A 10,204-nucleotide genomic window follows, 5' to 3' on the forward strand; every position below is an offset into this window, starting at 1 on the left:
CGCAAAGTTTAGTGCAAATTGTGCAAGTGCCGCTTATACGTTAGCCTAGAAACAGGCCTCACACATATCATACCATGTCAAAATCTAATGAATATTAGACCTCGTTTGACAAATCGTATAAAGAACCGAATAAGATAAATAATACAGACTCAAGTATTTGGGGTAGTTAAATACTAAGTAGTACCGAATTAATTAAACTAGGCCCACATCTTATACGGTACACATCTGCTAAATTATCCAATCCAAAACATCTGTATTATTAGTATGGTACGAAAACCACGCTCCTCTCTCCCACTCCCTCCCATTGCGTCCCTCTCTCTCGCATTGTGCCAACTGACTCACATGAGTCTCAGTAGGACCCTACCAACCAAAACGTTATGCATAAAGATACTTGGAAGACAAACGAAAGACTAAAGGAAGATGGTAACCTATCGTTCTACAGAACCCCTACCTGTAGTGGCGGATCCAAAAATAATATTATGGGGGTCTGTAAGAATAGTGCGCACAGCATGCAAAATTTTTTTACCATAAATAGCATGCATATCTCTATTTCATCTAGTCTTGGTAGGCCTAAAGTCATTTGGAAAGACATATTGCACATCTGTTAATGTATGCAAGGGGCAGCACCCAAGGTATCCATGGACATTCACCGAGTCTTGGTAGGTTTGAAGTCAATTGGAAGGCATGTATGAAGCCAACTCTAATCTTCAAAAGGGTAGCACCAAAGGCATGGATATTCACTGAAGTTCGAAGGGTCAGCACTCAAGGTAACCATGGACGTTTCACCAAAGTTTGGAGGGTCAGCTGACCCCCTGCCCCTCAATGCATTCGCCACTACCTACCGGTTGCATTACAAGAGTCATTCCCGTTGCCCTCTTTCAGCCGTCATCTCCGCCACACTTTCTTCTTCTTTTCGTTCGACTCTAAATTATTGGTGAAGTTACGGTTCCTTTCAAATTAAGGTTCTGAACCCCAAAATTTCTACCCAGCTCTGTGAAATTAATTAGGGTAGGAGATGAAGCATCTTGGCTCAATTTACGCAGTTGCAACAACCCACCACGATGTAAATCCAATTAATCAATTTCCTTGATAGGATCTGAAACCCGACGACCTATAAGCGGCCCTCTCGTCGGAATGTAGAGCGGGATCTCACCGTTGGCTACGCTTGATTTCGCACCTTCTTGGTGCCTCGATTTGCCATGAATCCACACCCATAATTTTTCTGGGTTGTGTGCAGAAGATTAACAACGGATTGTTTGCAGAACAACTACAAAGAAAGGGCAGTGCCCCTTCGTCGATTATTTTGTCAATTTTTTCCTTTCTTTTTTTCATTTTATTAACAATTTTTTTAAAATGCCCGACTAATTTAATCAGATGAACAAATTATCATATTTGACTTAAATAACTAATACAGTTCGAGTTGTCAAACGAAATTTTAAACATTCTAATGAATGAAATGTATATATTGATACAATTTTAAAATCTAAGAGTGCAATGCCAGAAAATTAAAACCTCATAACTCATTTTGAAAATCACATAAAACATGAAGGGTGTAAAATATAGTTGGCCCTTTAATTTATGTCAATAAATATGTAAAACAGAAGCAAAAGAAGTTTAAATATCCAAATATACATTCCTAGATTGGAGAGGTATGAAAGTTGTGAACAAAAATGGGATCAATCACCTATCCATAATAAGCATAGCCCCTAGACACAAATGACTTGGAGACCTCCATATGAGACTTGTTGCAATCCAATAAATAAATTAAGAATAAATTTATCAGGACAAACGATTTCATAATCGACAGAGATAGAACTAGAGTCATTCGAAAGACAGAAGTATTTGACAATTTGTATATTCAGCCGACTGTCTTAAACCAAAGATCAGTCGGTACCTAAGTATTATCCGAAACATAATAACAGCATGTTATTACAATGACAACGTTTTCTGTTTCCACGTTACAGTGCTCGGATCAGTCACATTGTCTTACATCAGCATCCCTTTGGGGACATCTGATAAAACTGGAACGACATCTTGTCTTATATCACCACCCTTTGGAACTCCCCAGTTATATCATCTAAATCGATAACATTTCTCTCATTTCCCTCCACTTCCCCTGTACCAAGTCTATAAAGCTCAGCATTTAGTTCACCAATTTGCTTTTGTATTTTCTCCCCCTTATCTGGTAATCTTGAAACCAATGCCTGCAGACATTGTTAATCACAACGCCAAATCAATTAATAAGAATTGCGACAACCATACGCAACTGATTTTTACATCCCTTTCTATCTGATTATCTCGACTAAACTGAATAGATTCTGAACATCTTCACCCGAAACCAGGCCTAAATTGCTAACCAAAGAAGATGATGTGTAAGAATACCTTATTTGCAAGAGTTTGTGACAGCCTGTTGATTCTTTGTTTAATCTCTGATTCTGTCAATTTACCCGCATCAATTGGTGAAGAAGGCTTCTTGTTTAAGATTAAATCCTTTGGTTTGAAAGCATATTCAGCCCTGTCAACAATGCAAACCAGAAATTTTGTCACATGAAATAACTTTATTTTTCTGTCCTCAAATGATATAAGAGCCATGTTTCGTAGAGCTCTACCCATTCACATTGCGTTCTTGTAAAGAACTTGAAAATGAACTTCCTGCATTTGAAGCTCCTCTGATTCTGTGCCCACAATAGCAAAGTAAACCAGATAAGATTTCAAAGAAAGACAGAAAAAAACAATCTGTTGTTACAATCCATGAAGCATAGAACCTTAATAGAAAGATAATGAAATAAATGGGTTTCACCTTTCAACTTCGTCTTCTACTCCTTTGGCAACAGGTAGAGGTGCTGTCTTGGAGAAGAGTAAACTGTGATGACTGACTCCTGCTATACCTTGAGTTTCCAAGAACTCGATATGGGACTTGAAGTACTTGTCCCTACAGTAAATAGTAGAATGACAAGTAAATAATGAATGGAGTTTCTACTTTCAAAGTCGTGTTCAAAAAGGAAATGCTTTTGAGCAAAAATTCTAACGCATACAAGTAATATTCTTTATTCAAATACTATAAGTATCACAAACATCCTTGCTAGTAACTGCTTACTCTTTAATTTAGTTAGTATACTAACACTACAGCATCAAGTCACAGAAAGGCTATTACAACAGTTAGTACTCAAACACTACGGCATACAAGTAATATTCCATACATTGTGTGCTGGCGATCGTGCTCCTCATATAGCTGCTGCTGAGTAGGGGATACATCAAAACCCTCTTTTGGAAGACTGAAAAGTTCACAGAGATCCTAAAACAGTAAAAGAAGTTCAGTATAGAAAGTCGCATTTTACTAAGGTTCAGAATCTTAAATTTCTCACTATAGCAACAATTACAACTTTAGAATTCACCTGCTGACTAAAGTACCGAATCTGTTCTTTATGCTCAGTTGCAGTTTTAAACAATCCCCCCTTGTATATCTACGCAAAATGTTTTGAAGAATTAATGAGGTTGTTATACAAAATTAATCAAATAATGAAGGAGTGAACCACGTGCAATAAAAGTATCCAAACAGGGAGATAACAGGCAGGCTGTCACACCATGGCAAATGAGGTCCAACGGCATTGTTGTATCAAACACATAGGTACTATAATCATTTAAACAGTCCCACAAGTCATACCATTGAATATAAATAGCTTGGAAAGCAATCTCTTACCTGTTTTCTGTATATCTTTTCTTCAACAGTCCCACAAGTCATTAATCTGTACACAATGACATCCTTATTTTGCCCGATTCGATATGCACGATCCACACTTTGATTATCCGTACTGCAAATATAAGAACCATAACAACAAATTAGGAACCACAACTTATGCAATTTATATCCTTGTTAAGTTAAAAAAAGATACAACTAAAAGAGTGCAAATAAATGCAAAGGACATATTGCTCACACATGAATCTAAACTTAGAGCAGAACTGCACATTTGTAGAAAACCAGGAAAAAGAAAAAAAAAAAGAAAAAAAAAAAAGTATAAGAGAACACCTCGGGTTCCAAGCAGGATCAACCACTATCACACGATCTGCTCTTGTAAGTGTAAGGCCCAAACCACCTACTTGAGATGTCAGGAGAAATATGGGAGCTCCATTACCTTCTTGGAAATCCTACTCATAAAATCAACATGATTTCAGGAACATTTTTACCATTATTGTTACGCTTTTGCTGATTTAGATGATTTAGAACACTTACATTAACAACCCTCATTCTGTCAATAACTTTTGTGGTTCCATCAATGCGTATGAACTCGTAACCATTGGATACTAGTGATTCCTGTAAATAAACGTTATCCATGAATAATTAACTTGACAAATTTGAAGTCTCAAAGAATATACTTTCAGATATATTTAAATAATCCAACTTGACTATTCATCAATTGAAAAGCTTTTCAATTCAGGAAAGTGTGCCCTCAATTTCATATTGCTCCTGCATCAAACTTCTTTACTTGGAAAAGATGTCCTCAAATCAAAATCGCAGGCATGGAAGTCTCCATGAGAAGCTTGAACTGAAATTAGCTTATCCAAGTAAAGACAGGTTGAATATTTGACAATCCTCGAACATTTATATGCCTAGTTGGCACCTAGTTGGCATAAACTATTAAATTTGGTGAGCACCTAGTTGGCATGCAACAAGTCATCCAAAATTGCACAAATTCCAAGAAATTAATCTTCCTCAGTAATGAAAACATTGAATTATCGCATGAAATGACCATGAATATAAGTACCAAAAGAATTCATATCATTAGTTTACTAGTAACATTATTTTAAATGGCTAACCTGAATAAGATTAAGCATCTTTCGAGTTTGTGAGAAAATAAGAACATTATGCCCCTGAGGAATTAAGTCTTCCTGTATAAAAGGTCATTGAACACCATCCATTCCATTTAAAATTATGTCAACCAACGCATAAAAACATTAAAAGCATCAAATCTATAAAGACATTACACTCTTACCAGTAAAGACAATATAAAAGATATTTTGCATGACAGGTTGGCATGCTTTTCATCAAAGTCCTCTCTGTCAGCGACATCTGCTATGTACATTGCTAATTTTTCTGCCATGCAAGTTTCATCTGGCTTCAACATTGAATCCATCTCTTCTAGTACATCTTCAGCAGCTCGCTTTGTCAATAAAAGTGGATGATCACATATTTTCTTCAGGATCTAGTTCATATCAAACAGTCCTTGACAATTAGTATCATGAAAAGAGAACTGACAACCTAAAGTATTATCTTCTAAAACATGGAGAGCAACAACCATATTTGTCCTGGACTTCTGATCCAAAATCATCCAAGGACAAACAGGTTCAAAAAAAAAAAAAAAAAAAACTAACAGGAAGCGAAATTTGAATTTCTTATACATAAGTAAGAGATAATTAATTTTTTCAATAGTTAATCATAGTTTACTTTAACATTTACATCATACCTTCACAAAAATTTATTCATATAAGTATATATTTTATTGTACAAAAACCACAATCTATTTTCATTCCAACGTATCCAGCTACCCCAAGCACAGTATATGAAATAACAGCATGTAACCTAGCAATACAACCCCGCCCACCAAAAGAAATAAAAGAAAATTTTGACACTCTTAAAAATATTGAAAACAAGTTCATGCACAATTCCTTTGCAGCACACCATCAAATTACTTAGCGTGATAGAGTACTCTAACTTCAGATAGACAAAATCAAGCTCCAAAAATGAAATTAAAGATAATTCAATCAACCATTATTAATTTTTTGTATTCTCTCAAAATAATTCGAAGAATCAATTAATAAATGGAAAAGGACCAATAAGACAGACAGATTCTCCTATTTTCATTAACTATAAGAAAAGCAATGGAGAATCATTTAAAAGCAAGGTACCATTCATTCAGTTTCAACTATACAGAAGAAACTCATAAAATAAATTTCTGTCATTTAACTGGTTTTGACTTTCCTCAGAACTAGTTGCTTTAGAAATAAGCAGTAAAACGAACTAAGAACTATAAATGTACCGTAAGTGCAGCCAACGGGGAGCCATCAAAAGCAGAAAGAACCAGCTCACTCTTTAGAAAAGCTTCATATAGTTTCCGCTATACCACATATATGATCAACTTGAGAAACATACAAATAATACCTGAAACTACTTTGAAGGATTAAAAGAATATCATGAAGCATAGCACATCAAACCTGACAGCCGGTCAATCTTAACCAAACAATGATCTCGTTCTTTTTAGAAAGTTTGGCACTTGTTTGGTCATTATCTTCATTAAATACCTCATTCTTTAAGCGACGCAGAAAAAAAGGTTTAATACGTTCTCTTAGTTCCTGTAATAAAATGTAACAAATTTTTCTCATTAATATTATCAGACATAGTAGGAACATAGTTTGCAGCAAATATATAACAAGTAATATTATCAGACAACTGAAATAGTCAAGAATTTAGAATAAATAAACAATCATGGGTACAACTCTCAGTATGTCACTACAGCCACATTCACTAACTAGATAGGAGATACAACATAAAAAAACAGCTGAAACAATTTGGTCCATAACCTTGTAAGATAGAAACCAAAATAAAATTACAAGATAACAAGTCACACAAAGCATATCAAAACACTTATGGTATCATTACCTTTGCAACCGTCGAACCAATACACTTTTCCCTATCCAAAGCATTTTTCTCATTTCCACGAAGAATGAGAGACTCGTACTGTTCCTTAAAACTGAAAAAAAAAGTTGAGAGTTTCATACAGAAACAGAAAAATAACTCAAGGCAACCACAGCATGGAGGAAATTACTACCATTTCTTATCACCCAGTAGCTCAGGGCAACAGAAGTTGAACAAGGCCCACAACTCCTATTTTGACAGTTAAAAGTACAAAAAATATACAAATTATGTGTTGGTTTTTGTTTAAAACATAAAAAAAATAAAATAAAAAAATGGAATAATAATGGAAAATATGAAGCTGACCTTCAGATTGTTTTGCAATGGTGTGCCACTTACAATAATGCGATGGGCACAAGGTATCTCAAGCAAACTTTTGGCTCTTTGTGTACTAGGGTTCTTTATGAGATGTCCCTGAGATATAAATAGGTCCATCAAACTAAAAGTTCTATATATGCAAGAAAAGAAAGTTCTTACCCAAATAGATTACGTTGTTTCATGCACTTTTCAGATAAAGAAATCTAGTTTCCCTTACTTAAAACAGGCAACTAAGAACTTTAGAAGTATAATTTGGTGTTTTCAATGCATGTGAGTACAGGAGTGTGAACATTCAATTGAGACAAGCAAGGAAATTGATTGGATGAAACACCAGGGTGTGAAAATTTTCAAACATACAAACTAAGTAACGCAAGGTCATTTTGTTAATAATTTCAAAGACATCTATATATCTGAAAGAACAATTGCTTGAAAGTATCCGTAAAACCAATAAAATTTCTTGTAAAGATGCCACTTTCAAAATAAAATTTAGGAAATGCTAAACAAGCAGTAATTCACTAATTAAACATGTATGTTTTATCATAGTATATCCCTGATCAATACATGACATATACAAGGAAACAAGGCTCCCTCTTAGACGGGACCCTGCACTATGGTATGTGAGAGGCCGGGTAATTGAGATGACTGATAAGCTTTCTTTTGCATGATGATACTTCATATAAGCTATAATTTTCCCTTAGAGAAAATAATAACAGTCAATTACTCAAAGAAAGTAGCATATGCATTCTCACCTCATCAAGTATCATATAATCCCATATGATATCTTCACTTCCATCATCATGAGCATATTCACCCACTCTTAAAGATTTTGAGTTAACCCGCACAATATCATAAGTTGTGAGAAGAATGCCTTTGTCCTAAAAGAAAAGCAATGAAAAGTGAGGAAAAAATCATATGGAATTTAAGCACATTCTTATTACAAAAGAAAAAAAAAAGTGCAGCCAAAGTCATACTACAAGTGTACGCAAATAGAATCAACAGCTAGGATTAGACAAGGGTGTGTAAGAGGCTAAAAAGGGTGTGTTTATCATTTCCATAAATATATTGCATCTTTAGATTAAATGCTTGGAATTTGATTATGGTTTCAGAGTTTTTTTGGGTTTCGGGTTTGTCTCCTTAACCAACCTCCTTGTTGTTTTCCTCTACTCTTAAGACAACCGATCTTTATGAAAAAAGAAACAAAAATGTTGACTATGATTTTGATTGGACAAAAGGACACATCAATCACTTGATGTATTTATATTATAGAGGAATTACCTGAAGTACATACTGAAGCTCATATTTTCGAGCCTTGGCACAAGTCCCATAATACCTACATAGAAGCACAAGCAAGTGATTACTATTTGGCTTTCTTACAGACATGATAACTTAACCACATGAGAAACAAGACCAAGCAGCCTCACTCTCTTATCTTATCAACGAGACCCACAGATGATAATTCTTTAATCCAATGGGAAAGCAGTGTTTTAGGGGCCACAACCATAACTCTTTTAATCAACTGTGAATGAAATAATCCTGCTAAGAAGCTACAAATCTGCAATAAGATAAAACTAGTACCTATAAATTATACAAAAGAAGAAAAAGGGCACCAAAGTAATGTATCTGTGTTCTATAAATAATATAAAAGAAGAAAAAGTCACCAAAGTAATGTATCTGTTAAAGTATCCTCTTTCTTTACCTGCATCGTTTTGCCCAAGCCCATGTCATCACCTAAGATTCCACCCTTTCCCTGACAATGCAGAGACCATAGCCACTTTAGGCCATCACGTTGATGCGGAAACAACATCATCGCAATCTTCCCTGGCAACTTGTAAGTAGATGTGAGACCGCTCAAAGTAATAGAACTATCAGTCTCCAGAACACAATCATCAGTAGAATCATTGATTACAATAAGCTCATCAGATTCATAGCGCTCTTGAACCTTACCACTCTGACTCCCTGATATTTTAACTATCTTATTGCCGCTCAAAAATACACAGTCATCCTCATCATCAACCTCTCTTTTTCCAACTTTAGGAACAATGGGATGTGCCACGGCTTTTGGTTTCTCATCCACCCATAAAGTCTTTATTTTCTTTTGACCATCATGTTTTGTAGGCAGCCTATTCACATAACTATCACCAAGTTGTTCACTCGGCAAATAAGCATCTGCCTCCTCGCCCTTGGTTTCAGACACATTAGAACCTTCAACAATGTCTGCTTTTCTGGCAACCCTCCTCTGAATTGACAGAAACTCAAGCCTCGAGCTCAAGTCATCAAGAATATCCCTAATCTCATTCCCACCAGCATTGGCACTAGTCGTACTTGGATTCCTTTTCGGGACTGCCAGTGATTCATAATCAGCAATGCCAGAAATGTTGGGCTTATCAAGAACCGGTTGTTTGTCAGCAAGATCACTGTCAGCACGATAAGAAACTTTACAAAGACGGCGTCTACCTTCAATCTTAATCTTTGTAGTTTTTTCTTCTTCTAAAATTGATTCCAGAAACGAAAACAAAAACAAAATGTAAGAACAAAAGCAATTTGGGGTTTTGCAGTCACATGAGCATTTAATCAAACAGATAGTGGGCAAGCGAAGAGCGATTACCAGGAGAAGATTCAAAATCTGTGAGTGAGAAATGAGGAAGGTTGCGAACACGTTGGCCTTCGATCGGTGGCTTCAGGTCCTCCATTTCCACTTTATCGTCCTCTGCTGAATTACCCAACAAAAAAATTTCAAAATAAAATTAACGAAAATAAATACAGTAATTAAGGAGGGCAGAAAGTCAAGTGTTTATTAGGGTTAATAATACCGGCGGGGGTCGAAGAAGGATTAGCAGCAGGAGGAGGAGGAGAGAGGAGGTCTTGAAGGAGGCGATAGTGGCTGTCGTTTAGACTCTCTGGTTTTTTGCTGCTTTTCCTCTCCGCCATTTCCCAAGTAAATATGACAGCCTTTTAAATTTTACATTTTGTTTTTCATGTTTGCGGCCTTTCCATGCCAGGAGCTTTTCATTCCCGCTTTGCGTGCAACTTTCAAATTTCGAAGTTTAAATTTTGGGCTGGTTTGGGTTTGTTCTCAAAGGGTGAGTTATCAATTTAGTTCTTGAATTATTATCTAAGTGAAAATTAGATCCTTAAATTATTTTTTTCAGAAAAATTAGTCCTTGAATTATAAAAATTGCATCCCTAATTTTAGATTCG

The 10,204-nt window shown here is 35.6% G+C and overlaps 1 protein-coding gene across 2 annotated transcripts; it reads right to left on the reverse strand.

The window, feature by feature from the left end:
* Positions 1-1,792: 1,792 nt before the first annotated feature.
* On the reverse strand, positions 1,793-9,986 carry LOC137720672 (protein CHROMATIN REMODELING 24-like). Of its 2 annotated transcripts, none has more exons than XM_068459765.1 (22): positions 9,817-9,986; positions 9,612-9,713; positions 8,703-9,493; positions 8,428-8,558; positions 8,282-8,336; positions 7,756-7,881; positions 6,995-7,102; positions 6,825-6,880; positions 6,656-6,746; positions 6,211-6,348; positions 6,036-6,113; positions 4,992-5,201; positions 4,816-4,887; positions 4,232-4,312; positions 4,028-4,146; positions 3,701-3,812; positions 3,396-3,464; positions 3,201-3,295; positions 2,801-2,932; positions 2,610-2,675; positions 2,383-2,515; positions 1,793-2,204 (listed from the first exon to the last, which is right to left on the reverse strand). In XM_068459765.1, the coding sequence occupies exons 1-22, from the start codon at positions 9,932-9,934 to the stop codon at positions 2,040-2,042; spliced, it is 3,048 nt and encodes a 1,015-aa protein (XP_068315866.1). In that variant the 5' UTR covers positions 9,935-9,986; the 3' UTR covers positions 1,793-2,039. The 2 variants fall into 2 exon arrangements, with proteins under 2 accessions (XP_068315866.1, XP_068315865.1); XM_068459764.1 differs by having other exon boundaries at positions 9,612-9,716.
* Positions 9,987-10,204: the final 218 nt, after the last annotated feature.

The sequence above is a fragment of the Pyrus communis genome, chromosome 16 (assembly GCF_963583255.1).
Source record: "Pyrus communis chromosome 16, drPyrComm1.1, whole genome shotgun sequence".
NCBI classification, from domain to species: domain Eukaryota; kingdom Viridiplantae; phylum Streptophyta; class Magnoliopsida; order Rosales; family Rosaceae; genus Pyrus; species Pyrus communis.